This window comes from Labeo rohita, chromosome 17, assembly GCF_022985175.1.
Source record: "Labeo rohita strain BAU-BD-2019 chromosome 17, IGBB_LRoh.1.0, whole genome shotgun sequence".
Lineage (NCBI taxonomy): Eukaryota > Metazoa > Chordata > Actinopteri > Cypriniformes > Cyprinidae > Labeo > Labeo rohita.
In genome coordinates, this window is record NC_066885.1 from 28,685,359 (window position 1) to 28,708,117 (window position 22,759).

The 22,759-nt window shown below is 36.6% G+C and overlaps 1 protein-coding gene across 10 annotated transcripts in view; it reads right to left on the reverse strand.

Annotated features, from left to right (window-relative positions):
- Positions 1 to 994: 994 nt before the first annotated feature.
- smoc1 (SPARC related modular calcium binding 1) overlaps positions 995 to 22,759 on the reverse strand; it is a 62,246-nt gene continuing 40,481 nt past the window's right edge. For 7 of the 10 annotated variants that reach the window (XM_051133216.1, XM_051133220.1, XM_051133219.1 and 4 more), the window contains 4 exons: positions 21,830 to 21,935; positions 21,096 to 21,340; positions 18,345 to 18,378; positions 995 to 2,955 (listed from right to left, as the gene is read on the reverse strand). In XM_051133216.1, the coding sequence (XP_050989173.1) occupies positions 2,916 to 2,955; positions 18,345 to 18,378; positions 21,096 to 21,340; positions 21,830 to 21,935 (425 nt within the window). In that variant the 3' untranslated portion in view covers positions 995 to 2,915. Of the gene's footprint in view, positions 2,956 to 18,324; positions 18,379 to 21,095; positions 21,341 to 21,829; positions 21,936 to 22,759 lie in introns of all 10 variants that reach the window. The other 3 variants (XM_051133213.1, XM_051133215.1, XM_051133212.1) reach the window with 3 other exon arrangements.

Consider the following 22,759-nt stretch of genomic DNA (forward strand, 5'->3'; position numbering starts at 1 on the left):
GAATGTGAGCTATTATTCCTCAGGCCAGCTTTATTCTTATGACCTTTGACCTCAGATGACTTACATAATAATGTGGGACAAATATCACATGAAGTTTTATGTTCTTAAATTATATAACACTTTTAAAAAAATTGTTTAATTGTACTGAATGTGCACTTGTAGTGTATACTGTCATATACTTGCAAGTACACTTTCATGACTGTTTTAAAAACTTCTATTAGCCAAAAAAAAAAAAAAAAAACCCACCAGAAATAAACCAACAGCTTGGGGATGTCTACACTGGACGTGACAAAGTGACTGTTGTAAATAATTTTTTTTGTCAGTACTAGGGTGTGCAATATTGACAACAATGATATCTCAATCTTTTCCAGGATTGTATCGATAACGATAATTAGACAATATTTTGCTAAGTGTGTTATTGTGCTGATATCTTAAAAACTACTGTGGACAGCTGACTTCTAAAGTTTTTGATATTCTTCATATTCTGTGTGGACAGTCCACAGCAGTAATAAAAATGATTTACCTTTTATGGACATTTTTACCTCTTTTGAGTCAAATTCTTACAGTTAATCAGTCAATTATAATAATAATACATTTAGGCTGTTACCAAACAATTCAGTATCAACAAAATCCTCTTTGCAATGCAGAGGAAACACAGAAGCTGCATACGAAGTGGCATTTAGATGCATTTACATCCTGTGATCATTCTCAATGCATTTAATAGACTGAATCATGCAGTGAAAGAACGCACTCCAAACGCCTACACTATAGTTTAATGTAACATACTAGATCTCATCACGTAACGTTAATGTACACGTGCACGCTGTAGGTGTTTTGTTTGCTTTTCGAGATATGCTTTTTGCAGTTAGTCTGTAATTAATTAGTTATGATGTCTCACGAGTATATATATATATATATATATATATGATTTGAATTCCTGTAAGCAACAGATGCACATTATCAGATAATGTTATAAAAAACAAGAAGACACAAATAGATTTATTGTGTGTGTATTGTCACTGGCTGTCATTTTTACATTGTGATGAACAGACTTAAAAAACAACAACAACTGAAATTTTATGATGAGAGCAATACAGCCTACTTACAATTTACTCTACAATATAATCTAATTGATGTTGACATCACCTTCAGGGTTTGCTAAACACTGTTTTAAGACTGAATTGGAGAAAAGACCCCCCAAAAAAGCACATATGATAAATATTTACAACTTGACTAATTTAATTTTCAAGCCAAAGCAATGGCTTCCAAGTACATGTCAATAAGCAAAAAAAAAAAAACAAAAAACAAAAAAAACAAACACACACACACACACACACAAGATAAATCACTCACACACATACATACATAGGAAAGAAAAAAAAAAAAAGACCAAACACAATGAGCAACAAAACAAATCTTTCCTAAAGTGGAAAGAAATAGTCATCAAATAAGGGGTAAATATATTTATATCTCTAATTTTATTGTTTTCTTGCAAGAGGTTGAAAGTTTTGCTTTCGGAATCAACAAGAAATTACCATTCCCAAAGCCTAGTCAGTGATGACATTAGAAGGTAACTTTGAGTCAGTGTAAATACGTCAAAACAATTAGTCAATTTAAATCAATTACCCTTTTCTCATAGTCGTTCCTTCAACATAACTACAGTTGATTACCTTGGCTGAGAAACAAATCATTGCTATTGAACACACTCCAGCTAATACAGATGCTTAACAATAAATCACACCCGACAGGGCATAAGCTCAGAGACTTTGCAAAAAAAAAAAAAAAACATTGTTTACACTGAATTATTGCAAGACGTACACAAACCTCCTGATTTATACAATCCTCTTCTACCAAGAGAAGAAAATAGAATCCTACAAAAAACAGTTGTGGTAATACCATGGTAAAATAACGATTACCATGGTATTTACATGTCACTCCCAGGTACCTTAAGGAATACCATAGCACATGTCCCAAAAAAAAGTGTACGCAAATACCCAGCTCAGGTAGAATTTATGTATGGAAAGAAGCTATACAGAATTTTTTTTTATTTCTGATGAAAAGTACTAGTTCTGTGCATTCATCTGTCTAAAGCAGTTATAACACCCATTTTTTATTGTACTATTTGTCATTTGAAGGTTCAAGATTTGACATTGTGAAAAAACAAGATCAAAAAACAGAACACCAGTTGTTCAGTATGTGAGACACATCATGTACTTACTGAATAAACTAAGTGAAGTGTTTCGTGACATTTACAAAACTAATTTTGCGTGATAGTGTTTTTGACCTCTGACTTCTGAATGAACCATGTGGAACTTACTGCTAATTCTCAGTTGATGGTTACGTGTACATTACTAGTGTCCTGAGGTGCAAGTTTGAGAGACCGTAGCTAATGTTTGTTGACAGAAACTTTTTCGCTCCATTTCTTGTTCACTATTAATGCTCCATTAGTTCCGTTGCCAAGGTGAACAAAGAAGCAAACATACTGGTTGAGTGGACATTATTAAAAACAACAGCAAACCGTGGAAGAGACATTTAAAGACAAGCTAATTTTAAAACAGAATGTTTTTTTTTGTTTTAGAAGCGACATTCAAAAATGTCTCATTCAAACAACTATAATACTGTCTGGATTAGCGGTGAGCGTGGATGTGCTGAAATGTGGACGGAAGCAGGTGATCATTCACACTTACAGTCTGTGTTCTCTGACATACATTTTTGTCAATCCTTAAGTCATATTAATAAGACGTTTACAACACAAACAAAGGACATAAAATGTCTAACAATGGGAGGAGAAAGTGCAAATATTTTGGCTCCATGATATCATTTTCTTAAGGAACCTCTTAATAATTTCTCAGATCCTTCGTTGTACTCTTCCAGCAGTGAACAGATGCCTTCTCACTGTGCTTTGTGCTACTGCCTCATCTTCTGGAACTTTCTGTCTTCAGACCAGACGACCTGCTGGAAAACACAGTGTAGTAAGAAAGGTGAGCGGCGAGGTGTCTCCGCTGAGCTTAGCTGGCCTGCAGATGCGGCAAAACACAGCAATAGCGTGACAAGACGGCAGCATTCTTGAGATTATCTGCGCTCATGCATGCACACGTTCACATCTGCGCACATACATGCACCCTAGATCTTGTCGGCGATTGCACACACACGTAAGACAAATAGGAAGAGAGGTATGGGGGCAAACAACACATTGTTCCGGCACTGCGGATGTGTGGGCTTTTTCTGCGAGAAGAACATCTCCAGATGCACCAAACGCATTCAAGATGATATGTTCGATGTCAGCTCCAATAATGGACTGACTTCATTTAAAATATGCTGTGTGTATGTGAGCATCTTAATGTGGATGGGAGGATGAGAGACCATGTTTGTTCTCTTTGCAAAGTCATGTGGGAAACAGATCCTTCCCCTGCGGCTGATGTGTAATTCTTTCTCTACTGCTACCTCCTTGTCTTGAATTCTCGCACTTATCCATTCTGCCTTTGAGGCTGGGACGTCTGACATTAGATCACAAATCACTGCTGATTTATGCAAATTGCTGCTTCCTTTCGGTATAAAAAAGGTAACTTTCCTAACATAAACCCAACATGCGACACAAAGACAGAGTATTTAGTTCACACCATGTACTGTACAATAAACCATAATGGGCTGATGTGCCGTGTAATTGGATCATGATGGCATTGGGAACAGGGACATTTGGTGTCCGCAGCTTGGGCCATAAGACTCCTTTTGGGGCTATCAATCAGAGAGAGTCTAAGGAGCTGGGGAGATGGGTAAAGCGGACAGATTGCTTGCAGATGGCTGCTGTGGAAGGGAGTACAAGAGTTCCAGTGAAGAACCCCCTCCTCTTCCCCATGGGGGAAGGGTCTGACAGGCAGAGGGGGGTCCCGGGCCCTGGAGAGTCCATCAGATGTGTGCGTATGTGCGTGTGAGGTCAACAGGAGGCATTTGGGGGTAGGGAAACGCAGGTGGACGCTCAATCAAAAGGAATAGACCTGTTGTATCAGCTATGGTTCATTTACTACACACATAAACTTAAGTACAAAGTTTACTTCAGTTTTAAACGAAGGTTTAGTTTATGTAAACAGCTGAAGACGTAGCCACAAATGCCTGTGCTATCTTTCTCCAGAACTTACTTCCAATAAGAATGTCTTAACCTGTCTTTAGACTAGAGTTGCTGGAATGTTATAAGCCACTAACACAACATCTATCAATGCAGGCGTATATTGTTTTTGCAGTACTGTATTGTTCCTTTTGTTTTTAATTGTGAACATTGGTCCAGCTCAGTGTTGTCACCTTGTGGACTACCTAAAAACAGATTTATGCAAAAGTTTGGTTGTGATTACCTGGATGATCTACAACAGTTTTTTTTATTTGTTTTGTTTGTTTTGTGATGGTTGTTCATGAGTCCCTTGTGTGTTCTGGACAGTTAAACTGAGCACTGTTCTTCAAAAAAATTCTCCAGGCCCTGCAGATTTTTCAGTTTTCCAGCATCTTTTGCATATTTGAACCCTTTTCAGCAGTGACTATATGGTTTTGAGATTCATCTTTTTATACTGAGAACAATTGAGGGACTCAAAAACAACTATTAAAAAGGTTCAAACATTCACTGATGCTCCAGAAGGAAACACGATGCATTAAGAGCCAGGGGGTGAAAACTTTTGGACTGGATGAAGATGTCTAAATGTTTCTTATTTTGTTGAAGTATCTGTTTTTTTTCCATTTAGTACTGCCCTTCAGAAGCAACAGAAGATACTTGAATGTTTCACGGAAGACAAATTAAGTACAACCTACCTTGACATTCAAATTCAAAAAAGTTTTCACCCCCGGCTAAATGCATCTTGTTTCCGTCTGGAGCATCAGTAAATGCTTGAACCTTTTTTAATAGTTGTCTTTGAGTCCCTCGATTATCCTCAGTGTGAAAAGTTGGACCTCAAAACCATACAGCCAATGCTGGAAAAGATACTGGAAAACTGAAGAATCTGCAGGACCTGGAGGATTTTTCTGAAGAAAAGTGCTCAGAACAAAAAAAGGACTCATGAACAACCATCACAAAATAAACAAACAAAAAACTGTCATAGATCATCCAGGTAACCACACACAGTATTAAGAACCAAGGGGGTTATTTTAATAATTTCAGCTATTTTTTGGTCTTGTGGACTATATTTAAACATCTTTAATGCAAAATATCGTACTCAGGAAAACACTAAATAAAAAATACCATGCATTTTGTATGATCTCTCTTATTTTGTTAAAATTATTCACATTTTCACATATTCTGCAAGGGGTTCCAAAACTTTTGCATAAAACTTCAAGACGATGGCTCATGGCTATAAAATGTTCGTCCAGTCTTATAATAGGATGTCCTACCTGCCTGTCAACCTATGCATTTGCATACCTCCGCACAGCCAATAGTGAAAGTTTGGGATGGGGCTACTGTAGCAGGCTGAGCCAGAGGGTGTTTAAGGGTGTGTTCACACTTGTCATGTTTGGTTCGATTAAAAGGAACTCTGGTGCGATTGCTCTGTTAGTTCGGTTTATTTGAGTAAGTGTGAATGCTGCCATCCGAACCCTGGTGCGCACCAAACAAGAGGACCGAGACCACTAAAAAGATGGGTCTCAGGCCGCTTCCAAATTAAATATGAATGTAACATGGACTAAATACTTCTAAACAAACAAAAAACAGGAAGTCATGACAAGATGTGACATGATTTCACGAAGAGAACAAGTGGTATATCCAAAACAAAATGAGCAGAGGGCAAACATCGAGCAACGAGGAGGTAAAGTGCCTTTTATGAAGTCTTTGTGAGTTTGCAGGTTGTGTAAATAAAATCATATACATGCAACAATGAGCACACTAAGTCCAGCAGATGGGATTAAGTGTATTCGACTTTTCTTTTGTTTGGAGTGTTCGGTGAGTTCTGTCACAATATATATGTCATTCAACTCGACCAATCGAGTTGTGAACATATCACTATGCCTTTAGGTTCAGTATCTTTAGGTTTGCAGCCAAAAATGCTAGTGTGAATGCTAAATGGACCAAGACCAAATGTATCATTTTCCTTTTTGGACCGGACCAAATGAACCAAACAAACCAGACTACAAGTATGACTTGTATGACACCCTAAATGGCGTGGAAAAAATTATAGACATGCAAGCAAATTCAGAAGACTTGCCAAAATACACAGTGGCAAACAACAGAGTAAAACCAGAGTAAACATTGGCAGTGTTTTTACAAGATGGAGGAAATTGATGGAATAATTGGGTTTCAATTGACCCTTCGCAAACAGCTTGATTGACAGTCGTTCTGACCAATCATATTGCAGAATCTGCCATTTTTTTTTCAGACAAACAAATCAGACAGGAGAGTACATTATCTTCAGTGGACTTAAACTTGAAAAAAAAAAGTTATCTTTTATGCATTTCTTATTGATGCCAATGGATCTTGGAGTACAGTGAAAGACCTGCCATAAAACGGTGCAAATGAGTTGCAATTTTATGTTTTAACCACATGTGGCGATAGCAAGCACACACACAGCATTTTTCAGTAGCGTAATGAAAACTATGCTATTTTTGAAGTACTGTAGTGTAAACAACTATTACTATACAATCACAATTTGTTTTTAATGTCAGAACGAATTGTGCCATGGGTTTACAGAATCCTGAAGTATTAAGCCCAAAGTATACTTTATTTTTTATGCATACGTACAGTCGAACACGCAGCCTTTCAAAGTATACTCCATTTGATAGTGTGGTTAAAGCGCCACCTTAAAAGCTGCAAATGCACTTTACAGACGCGGTGGCAGCTGTAAAAAACTCATTCTTGTTGGCCAACTACTGTATGACCAATTAAAGTCTTTGCACTCTTTTAAACTAAAGTTGCTGCTATCTCATAACTTTCTCACACAAGCGCTTGTCAATGCAGCCATCTGTGGTTATTGCTCTCTGTGATTTTATTGTTGTTTTTGTTCCGTCTTGTTAGTTTTAGTTTTAGTGTTGCCACCTTGTGGAACAACTGATTAATGCAAAACCAAGTCAATGCGCATGTGCAACCTGCATGTATGAAGTCAGCAAGCTTACAAAAATCAGACGGTGCAAATACTATTCTAGTGATAAAATTTGCGTGCTACACGTAAAAAAGTACACTTTGGGCTTTACACACAATTGTCCTTTCTCTGCAAAGTCTGTTTCAGTGTAGTGAATCATTTTTTATATGTAAATAAACCAATACAAATTTTGAGTCCCTGCAGAATACACCTTGCAGCAAAAAATGGTAAATGTGGCTGTTTACCTGTGTTTTTACTAGGGCTGCCCCCTAATAGTCAGCTTGATGAGAAGCGGCTTGGTAAACCAAAATTTTATTAGTCACGTAAAAAAAGAAAATCCACAGGAAGTGTCGAAGTCTGTAACGGACATATCGATAACCACTGGCCTATGTGCTAATATAGTACATTAGGCAGGACATCCAAACACCCACCTATCATTCATCGACCTCAAATATGGCTTTTCATCTGAAATATGTAAGTAGTACTAAGTTTACATGGCCGCTCAATCTAATGTTAACCTAGAAAAATGTGTGCTATTTAAAGGGGTCATTGGATGCCTATTTTCCACAAGTTTCATTTTTGGTCATACAGATAAAAGTAATACATCTTTCGAATCTGTAAAGACTCTACGTTTATTTGTGTGAATTCAGAATAACGACAAAACATTGTGCTTTTGTAAAATAATTAAAGCAAACAGGATGCGCTTTCTGCTGTCTCTGCTTGGGTTTTATATATCTATAGAGAATGAAATGTCTGCTTTTAAATGAACCAAATCAAATAGAAAACAAATATTCTCAGATTATGTAATCCATATTAAACATACATACAGGCACATCCACTACTGCGGAGATGGCGAGTCAGTGCAGCCGACTTCATCTCTTAAGCTGAAAAAAGACACTACTTTATCAATAAATTATTAAAACATTAATGCAGTCTCTTTGCTGTTTTTCCCTGACACATTCATAATGATTATATCTGCCTCTGTGCTGTAGCAAGCTTTTTTGGGTGTGTTTGAGCACTTATTAGGCTATGTATGCAATTAAAGGCTCATTATAATGATTTATATGGTTTAATAATAAACATGCGACTAATAGTCGACTAATGCTTAAAATGAATGACTACTAGTCGACCAGAAAAAATCTTTAGTCGAGGGCAGCCCTAGTTTTTACCCTAATTGTTATTGAGCTATAATTTCCCCCCTAAGAAACTTCAGTGTCGTTTGCTAATTTTCGCTATTAGCTTATAGTGTAGATCAGTGGTTCTCAAAGTTTTTATACCAAGTACCACCTCAGAATATATTTGGCTCTCCAAGTACCAGCACAATGACCAACATTAAAATACAGTAGCGTAGTAGGCCTTACTATTCAACTACAGATCTGCATAGTTAAAATACAAGGCAGTTTTATTCCTTATAAGAATATTAGTTGTTGTCAGCCACTTTAACATTGTTAATACACAGTTTGAACATTAACACTGCACAGTGCTTACAAACAGGTAAATAAAAACTTTAAAAAATTTAACTGTGTTGTACTTATAACTTAAATAAAAATGTACTGTACTTAAAAAAAAAAGAAAAGAAAAAGAAAACCCTTTACTTAAAGATTAAATTAAAATATATTGTGTTTTAACATTGATTTAAATTTAATTTTGGAATTCCTCTGCATACCACTAGAGGGAGCCCGATTATCACTAGTGGTACTCGTACCACACTTTGAGAACCACTGGTGTAGATTATTGCCTTAGCTTGTTTAACTGTAGTTGAGCTGTTTTAAATTAGCTTTTACTTTTATAAGCTACAGTTTCAAAGTAGCTTCCCTACCAATGATTGAAACATGGTATAGCATAGGTATTGTATTTTCACCACAGCAAGCATTCCTATCAAACATAGCTATGTCTTTGTGTGGTCACAAGTTTTATAGCTAATGACAATGCGGGGGCGGTTTTGGGCCGAATTCGAGAGTTTGTCTTGTTTGTCCGTTAGCGTGGAGAATTCTTTTAGCTCTCAGTGTCTGCGTGCTCATTCTCCTCAAAAGCCCAATTCCCTTCGGTAATTAACAGGCACCAGAAAAAGGGTCCACTTTGGCCTCTACTCTTTCAGAGTGGTAAAGTGATGAAATGACTGTGCCATTAAGGACACAAAGCCTCTCCCTGCTCACCCCCGTCCCCCTCATCTGATAAAGGCCAGGGAAACTAGATCCAGTGTGTCTGAGAGCTGCCTTACCTGACTGCTGATCTCTGATTAGGCAGAACATTGGAGACCTAGACCGGTAGACTAGCGCCCAGTGGCAGAAAAGGTGTGCAACAAGGCATTGCTGATGCTGATTTAAAAAAATGATTTCTACAACATTTAGAAGGGTACTACAAATATACTTCAGAAATCAGATAGTGGTTCCCAATAATGTGGTGAATAATTAACAAAACTTTATTAATTTTCTGATGGAAAATGGCTATTTGTGATCCTTTTTTTTTTTTTTCCTTTTTACATACTCAGATCTGCAACCTGCATTTTTGGATCACAACCCATTAGTTGAGAAAAAGTAGTGAGCACTGCAAAAACATAGGAAATTGAAAGCAAATGCTATATAATCTGAACATACAATAAACCTAAGTCAGACTTGTGCTTATATACAAAAGGCTACAGAGAAGATGGATACTTTTTTTTAAAAAAAGCGAGGGCGATTCACTCCCCGTCAGTGCCAAACTTCCCAAGCAAGCAGTCTGCTTCCTTTTTTAAATACTCCATAGAAAACATCACCATGATGTCATCTATAATTATCGTAAATGACTAAGATGCAACAAATCAGTGTGTCTGCAACATTCTCCCAGCCAGATGCTTAAAGCGTCTTGTTCACAAGGCTAATGGCATGCACACACAAAGCCTCTTTCTTACGCCAGAAATAAGAGTCGAGAGCGAGTCAAGCCTCACGTCTGCTGTCAAATTAAAGCAAACAAACTGACATATTTTCCAGCTTACTAAAACCTCTTCAGTCTGACATTTACTGTACTTTTTGTCCATCTTTCAGCAACTGGGCAACTGGGCATTTTTACCAAAACAATTCATTGGCATGCATGCTATCTTAAATATGCTTCTAAAACATGTTCAACTGCGTTAATGAAAGGAAGTACCGAAATAAGTGTTACAGTCTACTAATAGAATCTGTAGAAATGTGCAGAGCAGGTGGGTCCCATATAGTGATATTAGTCCTTAAACAATTAGCCCGGAAGGATGGCCCACCCCTGTTTTAAGAGCCGCCTTAATTTCCAACAAAGACATAAAAGCTAAGATGTGCATTAGAGGCTAATAATTAGTGCATTTAGTTCGATGAAAAGAATGCCTGTACAATAGATTTCACACTTTTTTTTTTTTTTTTTTTAAATCTGGGACCGTACTATAGTAACTCTGAACTCTATGCAGCTACACTGTCTTAATTTCCCTGCCAGTAAAGGATGAAATGAGTCACTGCAATCTGGTAGCAGCTTTGTCTGTCACAAGTTTGAGGCGTAAGGTTGGTGCGTCAACCAGCAATTATAGTGTCTGTGTTTGAGAGGTCTAGTGCTGAATAGTGCTGACCATTCAAAGGGAGCCAATGGTTTTGAAAGGGTGAAAAGAAAGGACTTGAAGAACTTGAAAACTAGCTCCATTACTAGTACTTATGGAAGCCCGTTTCCGCCATTGAATAAAAAATAAAAAAGGTAATTGCGACTTTTTATCTCAGAACTGTGATATATAAATGCACAACTGCAAGTTATAAGTCAGAATTGCGGGATATAGACTATATAGAAAGTAAATAAAGTAAATAAACTTTTTTTCTCACAACTGCGACTTTGTATCTCACAGTTCTGACTTTTTTTCTTGCAATTGCGAGTTTGTATTTTTTATTTTTTATTTTTTTTCTCAGAATTGTGAGATATAAACTCGCAACTGCAAGTTATACAGTCCAGTTCTGAGAAGAAAAAAAATGACTGATATGTTCACAGAATTGCGAGTTTATATCTCACAATTTTGACTTAATAACTCGCAATTGCAAATTTATATCACACAATTCTGACAGAATTCTCACTTTATATCTCGGAATTCTAACTTGTGATTTTATATCATGCAATTGCGACTTTGCAAGTTTATATCTCACAATTCTGAGGAAAAAAGTCAGAATTGTGAATTGTGAAAACAAGTCACAATAACCTTTTTTTATTCAATGGCAGAAACAGACTTCCATAAGTACTGCTTCTGAGTAAAAAAAAGAGAAAAAAAAAAAAACATACATATATATATTATTATTTTCTAACGTTCAGATATGCTAACAATTATGTTCCATTTATTCAATGCTAGCTATATTCAATAAAACACAACTTGTGAATTACAATATATTGTAAATATAATATATTGAGTAGAATTCACTAAACAGTTAGAAATATATGTGTGAAAAAGCAGCACACACATCAGCTAAAGCAACAATAAACCATACTCTTATGCGATTTTTTTGAAGCACTTAAAGGGACAGTTCACCCCAAAATGAAAATTCTGTCACCCATTACTCACCCTCATGTCATTCCAAACACGTAAGACCTTCATTCATCTTTGGAACACGAATTAAGATATATTTGATGAAATCTGAGAGCTTTCTGACCCTGCATAGAAAACAATGCAACTACCACGTTCAAGACACAGAAAGGTACTAAGGATGTCGACAAAATCAGTGGTTCAACCTTAATATTATGAAACTACGAGAATATATTTGTGTGCAAAGAAAACAAAAAACAACGACTTCATTCAACAATTTCTACTCCTCTGTATCAGTCTTTGCCACACATTCACGAGAGCACCGCAAAAAACCTGTGTGTTGTTGCTGATGCAGGTTTTTTCTTTGTGTGCACAAAAAGTATTTTCATAGCTTCATAACATTAAGGTTGAACCACTGATGTCACATGGAATATTTTAGTGATGTCCTTACCACCTTTCTGGGCCTTGAACGTGGCAGTTGCCTTGTTCAGAAAGCTCACAGACTTCATTAAAAATATCTTAATTTGCATTCAAAAGATGAACGAAGGTTTTGGATCAACATGAGGATGAGTAATTAATCACAGAATTTTCATTTTTAGGTGAACTATCCCTTTAGTATAAAGGATTGTCATGTTTTAGGTAGCTTGGATCATATAATTGGATCATACTTTTGATTTAATTTATAGCAATACATTAATATAGTAGTAAATAAATATTGCTGATGATCATATGACTGATATGCTGCCTCAGAATCCTGTCCGAAATCAGTTTCATAAAGTAGCATTGTGCTCAAATGCTGACTGTGAAGTCATTGCCTGATTGGGCAGAGAGGCAAGTCAGCTGCTATGATAAGACTGATGGAATTCCACAGTGATGCTTCAGTCATAAAGTGTGAGATAAAATGTTATTAGCTAAATTACTAAACATTTAATATTTGACAGCTGCTTAACCATATAAATATTAAAGGAGAAGTCCACTTCCAGAACAAAAATTTACAGATAATGTACTCGCCCCCCCCTTGTCATCCAAGATGTTCATGTCTTTCTTTCTTCAGCCGTAAAGAAATTATGTTTTTTGGGGGAAACATTTCAGGATTTTTCTCCATATAATGGACTGATATGTTGCCCCGAGTTTGAACTTCCAAAATTCAGTTTAAATGCGGCTTCAAATGATCCCAAATGCAGTTGTAAACGATCCCAACAGAGGAAGAAGCGTCTTATCTAGCGAAACTATTGGTTAATTTCATTATAAAAATACAATTTAAATACTTTTAATCTCAAACGCTTGTCTTGTCTTGCTCTCCCTGAAGTCTGTGTATTACGGTTCAAAACAGTTAGGGTATGTCGAAAAACTCGATCGTATTTTCTCCTTCAACTTCAAAAATCTGCACTGCAGAAGTACCGACGCAGTGTTTGCAAAGTGAACATGCAAAGATCAAACACCCTTAACTAAAAAGGTAAAACAGCGACATAAGGTGATTTTGAAGTTGAGGGAGAACATGAGATGGGAGTTTTTCGACATACCCTAACTGTCATGAACCAGAACAAAAACAGTTCAGGCAGAGCGAGACAAGATGAGCGTTTGACATTAAAAAGTATAACAGTTGTATTATTTTTATGAAAATAACCAATCGTTGCACTAGATAAGAACCTTCTTCCTCAGCTGGGATTATTTACAACTGCATTTGGGATCGTTTGAAGCCAAATTTAAACTGTATTTTGGAAGTTCAAAATCGGGGCACCATATCAGTCCATTATATGGAGAAAAATCCTGAAATGTTTCCCTTAAAAAAACATAATTTCTTTACAGCTGAAGAAAGAAAGACAAGGATGGCAAGGGGTGAGTACATTATCTGTCAATTTTTGTTCTGGAAGTGGACTTCTCCTTTAAATGACATTAAACTAGGATTTAAACTAATAAACCTAGTCTAATTTTGCCATTTTGAACTGAAACATTACATTACTGTAATGTATAATTATAACAGGAGTCATGTAAAATGTAATGCGACAAGACAAGAAATATTAACGGCCATTTTTAGCCTAACAGGCATAAAATTAATAATGACTGTGCACATATTGTGAACGAATTTAAAGGCCATCAGTAATTCACATCAGGCTAAGAAAACCTCAGTTTCATAAAATCCTGCTTATGGTGTAGTAAAGAGAACTATCAACATTTTAAGACATAAGTCTGGTGCCTAGACTGCAGTAACTGCAAGTACAATATTGTAACTAAATAAATTATGTTGCAATTTGTCATACATTCATTGTCAAACAGCCGCAGCCAGATGAAGGAAATGTCCACTGGCTCTCATTGCGCCGTAGATATTTTGGCAGCGCACGGTCCCAAATCACAACTACATCAGACTCATCAATTTTACTTCCAGTACACTTAAGTGACAAGACATAAAACTGTCTTTTAGCAGAAGCTTGGCTAGATTCATCAACCCTCGAGCGTGTACACGGGAAGGGGGTGTTGAAAAGCAAACTCTTTGGCTGTGGGTAGGAGAAGCCCCCTCAGCTCTCCAAACGAAGCAGCTGTTTATCTTGGCAGTGCTAGTCACGGTCCACTGGGCCTGACTTTCTGCCCGCTCCCGGCCACTGTTTTTAGGTTGAAGTGGGCAGCGCCAGGGTAAACACATGAGCTCAGCCCTCGCTGGGTCCTTGGTGGGTCTCTGCTAGGCTACCAGAACCCACAAGCCAGGGTAAATAGCAGCTACTCGACTAATAACAAGGGAATCCCACTGGTCGGACAGCGAGCTGGCGAGAGGCGGTGCTAGTGGGCTAGCGAGCCTGTCATCAAACGCTAAACACCTAACTACGAGCAAAACATTATGGCTTGCAAAAAGAGACCAAAGTCAGACGGTGAGTGCAAAGGAGCGAGAGTGACTTGTCATCGTGCTATGAGACAGAACGTCTCTGCTTTCTGCTCTGCGTCTCGGTAAAAAAAAAAAAAAAAACAGACGAGTGAGACAGTCTCAGTCTTGGAGCTATTACAGTTGCCATAATTTCAAATAAACAGTCATGCTTCCAAATAACTGCGTTTTTTTTCTGTGGGTCTTAAGAAAATTTCACTGAAGACTACCACTAATCAAATGTGAAGTAAATGGTGCCACAAAGTCTTATTCAAACCAGTTATAAAGCTGCGCATGACTTCTGAGCGTCTACACACAGGAGCCCAATGAATTAAACCTCGCACTGCAATTTAGCAAAGAGAAACAGGTGGGTCTGGACACACTGAATTATAGCATTTAGATAAATAATTTCTCCCCTTAAGTTCCACTTTAGAGAACCACAAACCAGAGGAGGCCGATATGGAGAAGCACATCAGAATTAATATTAAAACCACACTTTCCTTCTCATAACCTGGTAATATACAGCAAAGTCATGACAGTGCTATATTTTTTTGCGATACAAAACGGAAAAGAGAAAAAAAAAGCCTGAGGTCGTGACTCCTGGTGGTTATTTTGGAAGCTGTATTCTCCTACTAGATTTATGAGCCTGGAAACATTTTACAGACCTACTAATGCACTTGTCATTGCTTATCTATGAAGCAGAACAAATGATGTGTTCGAAGAGAAACGAGTAACTCCAAACCCGCAACTTTTGTCCAACAAAAGCTATTAGACGGGATGTCTTCTTGTAATAAGTAACATAAGTAGCTAGTCTTTTGGCTGGTGATGGAGTGGCAGAACGTCTGGTGCAACTAATGATAGGATGGAGCATTATTTTAACTCGATCAGCGGAGGATCAGGTGGATTGTGGGCTGCCGCACCATCCGGCCCAGTTATCTGAGGTTAGACGTTGCTTCCAACACAAGGGTCAAGTTTTGGCTGTTGAACATGGCCCACTTAGCCAACCTAACTGCACCATTCTGGGGGCAAAAATCACATTTATTTAGACCAATTATAGTACATTTATATAGAAGTCAGCTCAGGATAGTAAGTAGTGATAAGCTTTTCAGTATTAATCTTATCAAAATCAAAGATGAAAACGCCACTAATAATGAGGTCGAGATGAAAAATGTGCATCATGGTGATAATTAAATTAGCAGAAAATATAGTGAAAAATACACTCTAGAAAATGCTGGGTTAATTATTATTATTTTTTTTAACCCAAATGCTGGGTTCAGCCCGTTGGGTCATTTTATTGGGTTATTTTTAATATTTTTGCTCAGGTGCTGGCTAGTTTTTCTGTAACTAAGTTAACACTGCATTATTTTTTTCTATTTAGCCGCAGGGTTGAGCCTGTCTCCGACGAAACAACCCAGATGCTGTGCTACAGTCAGACTGCGGGCTTTTTGATTCCTTAGTGCCGTTGATTTTCACTTCTTCAGCGAAATAAAAGTTTGTATACATTTTATTTAATTTATAAAGTCTTTACTGTACTGTAAATTGTATTATTTTATGCAACATAAGGACGAGATGTCAGTCAGCTGCGTCAGCAGCGGTTGTTTCGCAGGATGGAAACACCTTTTACCTTGGATAAAATAAATGGATTTTATTCGTTATTGTCAGTACTGTTTGTTTGTGGGCAGGATTTGGAGTCTTTCAGCTATGAGTGAAACACGAGACCCCGGTCTGAAGTTCGCAGTTAACCCGGCGAACAGCAGCCCTTCACCAGCTTAGATTTCGTTGACACACTGGCATGAAAATTAGCGATATTTCAGTAAGAAGCGATTATAGAGAACAGTTGAATACACTAAAATAAAAATTCTACTTTTAAATGTTAATTTGTTAATGTCTAAAATGCTTGTTAAACAAGTTTTATTGTAAATAGTGGTGTCAATTGATTAAAAAAATAACTAATTAACTGCACATTTTTTTCTGAAATTAATTGCAATTAATCCCACCTAACATTACAATTTTTTATTATGCTTATATATTGCAATCATTTCACATTCAATCTTCAAATTAATGTAGAAAAATCATAAAGGAAGTATATTTTTGATATTTGTTTAATGCCATCCTTTTTTTTTTTTTTCGACTTAAGGCAAGTATCACTGATACCAACTGATGTCTCTATGATTTTTTTCCTAATATTTAACTATTGACTATAGCCATTTTCTGCAAGAAAATATAGCAAAATTTAATAAAGTTATCAAAGTTATTGATTTCCTCTTTTAAATTTTGTTTTTTGATTAACAGACATCACAGCAGCTGGTTATTAGGATATTTTAGCTGCTGTTACTTTAAAAGCTGTTGAAAAATAATCACTTGCGTTAACAGGCTAATTTTGACACCACTAATTGTAAACTATGCTGTATTCACCCAAATAAATTCAATTTGTCTTGTATTTTGTCTGTGTATTCTTGCTTAATGATAAATGTTCATCTTTTGATTATTGCTGTTGCCTCTAGTAATTCTATGTGTGTTTTTATAAGTTCAAGTCTATTTTAAACCAGCAATGTAATAATTTGTAAACAACAGTTGAATTAAATAAAATAACCCAGCATGTGTTCAAATAACCCAAGTCGGGTTGTTTTTAACCCAGCATTTTTTAGAGTGTAATAGTGAACGTTACAGATAACACATTACCGTGTTTTTTTTTGTTTTTGTTTTTTTTGTTTTTAAAGAAAATTTAGAAAGAACATGTTTGTTTCAAGTAACCCAGTCATTGTCAAAAACATTGGAAATTAGCCCTGTTTGAGCTGTGTGATCTCAAGCAAAACAGTGAACAAACACAGAACAAACTGAAGCACTTTGTTAGGAAGTTAATTAAAGGGCCGGTCACACTACACTTTCATTTCATTGACTTCCATTCATATGCATGCGAATGCTGAAAAGCAGAAATGCAAGTTCATGAGAAGACATTATATATTTGCTGCATAGTGAAATTGAACTCTTTTTGAATTCGTATCATGTGAAGATGTGTGACCAATAGAAGATGAGCATGAGCTCTTAGCTGAATTCAAAGAACGCAAACTTTAAATTTGCAAGATTGCGATGTTGCAGTGAACTGGCGTAGATAGCATATTTTTACATTTTGTATGTATTTCATAATAAAGTATGTTTAAAAAAAAAAAAAAACCTGTGTCCGTAGATATTTCAAATGCTTAAAGTCTAGTGTGACCGTGACGTATCTTCACCAATTAACACACCAACACATCTAGTACATATGAGATTAATTAAATATTTACAGAACATAAACAAAAAAATTACAACTATTATACATTTATAAATACTTAATAGAACTTGAACTTAGTTACCTGCTAGTCAGAGTGATAAAGTCATACGCTCTTTCTGAAACAGCCTACAACACGGACCATTAATAGCCAAAGCATGAATTTATAAGACTGTATTACAATAATGTTTACTTACTGTAATGCTATTTGTCAAATGTTTAAACGTTTAAAATAATAATTGTATTTGATTTAATTTAGCATATTTGCAAAGATCTGCATTTTCAAGCTCCAGGGGTCGAATGTGGATTTTCCATCAAATTACTCTCCATAATGATGTCAGTTTCTTTGTATCTACAATTTTTTTGTCTCTGGTTATTCTCTGAGAATACTTCACCTCTGACTCAATTACATACAGCACCCTGACTACAGTGAAAAACTATGATTAAAGTAATCATCTATTGAATTTAGCTCACAAAGTATACACACACACAAAAGCAGACACAATGTGGGTGGCCATCTCCATCATAAGAGGGCAGGACTTACATTGTTCACTACATTGTTTGCACTCTATTCGTATTGTTAATATATTACAATTTCTGCTTTCTGCAGCTGCTGAAGCAAATGTTAGTGCGAAAGCAATTAGTCAGGCCTTACTGAACAAATTTGTCCCTTGCCTTGTCCCCTGACTGCTGCTGCTTGTAGTGCTACCTGCAAAAAGAAGAACATAGAAGAAAGATAGACATATGTTAATAATAAGAAAAGCATCTGACTAATATGTTTTCCAGGACTAGTGGTTCTTCTATCAATGTTTTCCCCACTTTTCCAGTAGTCAGGAACTACTGACTCTTACAAAGATGTCACTGTGCCAGTATTTGACTCATTTTGTACAGTCACTGCTGTTTGGGTTTTGAGTAAGTACACTAAGCTAAGTTTCCACCTCAGTATTATATATATATATATATATATAAAAAAAGAGCTGATTGAGACAGTTTGTATAAAGTACGCAGTGAGGTATTAAATTACATTTGTGAAATTTTAAGTCATTATGAGTTATAAATTGCTTGACATAAAGTCACAATTATGAGAAATTAAGTTGCATTTTGTAGGATATAGTATTACATTGCAGTATACAAAGTCATAATGTGAGATATAAAGTCATATGGTTTCACATAAAGTAGCAATTATGACAAATTAAGTCACAGTTTAAAATAATAGATTCATATTCTGAAATATGAAGTCACATTGTGAGATATAAAGTTGCAATTATGGGCAATAAACTGTTTTCAACTGAGTCTGAAATGGGATTCTACATTTTAACAGAAACCCTAAGAAACGCTGTGACTTTCTCTTATTTTATTAAAACTTACTATTAAGAAATTTTGCTTTAATAATATGCATCAGTCATGTAACACACACGTAATACAGTGTTTTTGGCTGGTGTCGATTTGATCCCACAAAGACATAGTGTTACTGTTTTGACAACAGTCATATTTGTAAAAAGTGCATTTGTATGTTATGATAATGTAACAATATGTTGCCAAGACATGCTTGAATAATATCTGTCTACTGGGTTTTAAATAGAAAATAGTTTAATGAAAATAGTTCTAAATGATTTAAAGTGGTCCTATTATGCCATGTGAATGCAAACGAAAGTGCACGATAAATAAAGTTATTGCCTCCCAAAATAAAGAATCAACTCTGTAGAGCCCAAACGTAATATCTATCCCATTTCTGTAAAGTCTACACATCATGGGGTAAGGTGCATAATTCCCGGCTATGTTCTACATTGGCCGGCCATGAACAACTTGACCCCGGCCCACAAACACATCATTATAAAACGGATAGTTCCAGTCTTTGATTCAAAGCCGCATTCAAAGCTGTTGTAAATTACACTACAAACATACACACATCTGAGTTTACTTCTGCGTGTTGCTCCGCAACCACTTTGTTGCAGCCACAACCTTTTCTGAGGAACTACATTGTTTGGTGGAGAAATAATGTTTTTATTAATATCATTACACTTTATTTTCTCTATTTTATTTTGTGAAACCTTACTCCGATTCACATAGCTGTTATAAATTCACTGTAAACCATGGCTTCTTTAGGCTTATTGCTTTATTTTCCTGGTGACTGTTTCTCTAATCTCGGGAAGTTCAATGCGGGATTCACAAAGCACTTGCTCTTGAAAGATGGCTTAGTACCCAGTTTATTTGGACCAGCTGGCTCCACTGAGTCACAACCTATAAGTATGATAAATAGATGTTTATATTTTCTATTAAGTGTTCAAAAAACAGAACTACTGCATTAGGTGTATTTTTCCTGACAATATTCCTACGCTGTACGCAGTAGACCAATCACAACAAAAAGGGCCAGACTGGACCAATCAGAGCAGAGTAGGCTCTGGGAAAGGAGGGGCTTAGAGAGAATCTTAGAACTGCTTTGAATGAATCATGTCTCCTAATGTAGGAGACTCCCAAAACAACATCAGGAACCTTAAAAAATGGCATAATAGGTGCACTTTAAATCAAAATTACGTTCTCCCAACTCGTCACATGTTGACACTCGGTCAGGACCTCTTGGCTTCACTTTTTGACGCTCAGGGTACTCCTTTAGTGTCACTTTTTGACACCCAGGCTATTACGTTTGGCTGTGAAATGCCATTGGGCTCTCGTCCGTCTCATGACTGATTGCATCATGATAAACAACTTCAGAAGTATATTTTTGATTGTGATATGTGAGAGTCGGGAGCAAGATAATTTTCAGCGATTAAAACCTTATAATTTACTGTTCTTTGCATAAAGATATCAGAGGATTTGAAATGCAATGTGACTTGTTTGCTTTTATACTGCTTTTTATAATCAGTTTTTGCAATAAAAACCTGTCATTGTACTTTTTTTTTGCCTACTGCATGTTTTATATTGTTCAGATGTGGGTAGGTTTAGGGTAGGGGTTGAGGTGGGGGTTATCTAATATCTATGAAAGTATATATTTGTATAAAATGATTTTTGCAAATGCAGGCAAACCATTAAAAGCAAACAACTAGAAGCAATAGAGGACCCTGCACGTCCAAAAGTGACGCTAAAAGGTACCCTGAGCGTCAAAAAGTGACACCAAGGGGTCCTGACCAAGCTTCAATATGTGACTAGTTGAGAGCTGAAAACGTGTTGGAATTTCAAAAGTAAGAAGTACTCCCCAAAAAAAAAAAAAAAATGGAAACTGGTTGGAAGTTGGTAGGAACACTATTGTGTATTCAATGAAACAGGAAGTGCCAAGGGAAATTAAGTAACTTCCGTAATAACGTCACAAAATGTGGTTCCACCAAAGCATAACACCATCAGTCCAGTTCCTTTTGAGTACCAAATCTAATTCATGATCTGTTTTTATATCATAAATGCATTCAGAAAAAAAAAAAAAAAAATGCACACCCTCTTTATTGACTCCTAGGCATCCTTTGAGTTCTTGAAGGGAGATGGTCTTGTCCTTGTTAAGGTCGCAGTAGTCGGTGAACTTGCGGGCACATCGTTTGGGTTTGGCTTTCTTCTTCACGTAGCGCTTGAAGGGCTTCATCTCCTTCTTGTTGATATCGTGGCTGCCATTATTATCCAGCTGGGCAAAGTACCAGTGAACCACCCGTTCCTCCAGTGTGTGGCTTGGATCAGGCTCAACAAACCTGGAGCAGAAACAATCCCAGTTGGAGGGGGTATACTGTATAGTATTTTCAACACAGACAAAACATTTTCCATTTAAGATTTTTTTGATGTTGGTTGATTAATTTGAAAAAAAAGAAGAGACAGGCAGCAAATGGCTAAGGAGAAGATATACCGCTAGTTTTATGACTTGGGCAAATTTTCTTCATGATCTTTTCCCCTTCTTTTTAATTACAAACACTAAAAGCAGTGTTTGTCCTATAAACACATTAAAGATATTCGAAGAATCGGTACGTAAGTAAATAAAATCAGAAAAAGTCATCAATGTCTAAGCACTGAAAAAGCTATTCCTTAATCATGTCATGCCATTTCTCAGAATATTGTTTCTCATAATATTTCTATATGCAATAGTTCAGATTTTTAGACTCTATTCTAATAACATTACAATTTTCTCAAATTGACACAATTTTATTCTCATAGCGTCTTTTTGCTTTACTTTACTAAATTCTTACCTCCCACCACCAGAGGGGGTTGGTGAGTTGATGGCCTGCACCATGTCAGTAGTAAGAGCATCCAACAAGCTGGTTATGAATTCCACTTTCTTTCCCTCTGGACACCCTGTAACATTGAAAGAAAGACTCACATAACCACAAGCATTCCCATTTTGGCTTGCAGCAGCACACAGAAGAGATATTTCAACATTAAAATGTTCTCAGACCAACTTGTTTTCAATTATGCTCACAGTTAGCAGGGAAATATTAAGCTGTCCGAATGAAAAACAATATAATGCAATACGGTTGTATTTCTAATATGATATCAGTCTTAATATTTTAGCAGTTCAAAGACTCTATAATCAACATAATATGGCAAGCAAAAGATGTTAGCATTTCCAAATGCTTGAGTGCACGTGTAAAATGTAAAGTAGCAAATAAGGTAGAGCGACAAGGTGACGAGGGCACTTTCACAGACCACCGCAGCCCCGTTAACTTTTATGACACATTGCTGAACACCTTGGGTAGCGCATTTTTAACTCTCCCAGATGCTTGGCTGCAACTGTGTGCTCAACTTAAGTCAATGTTTTGGCCTTAAATGTGTCTCTTACAGGGCAACTTAAAACAGAAGTATGTAATAAAATAATCTTAGTTTACATTTTCATTTTGGTTCATTTTGGTTTTCTCGTGCCATACCCTCTGCATCTGTCCCACTAATTTTCTTGATTTTCCTCACTGTAATTTTGTTGGCTCAAGGCAGTATGGGAGGTGGGGCCCTGTGGCTCACCAGGTGACTCCAATTAGTGTCTGTAAGGTTTGGACAAGTGTGATGACGTGCCGGCTCAGTGCTTCTCAGCCCAAGTGTTAAATCAGAACATATGGAATCAGACTCATCTTGTCAAACTTCCCATACCGCATTTGGCACATGTTTGTTGGAAGCCCATGTAGACT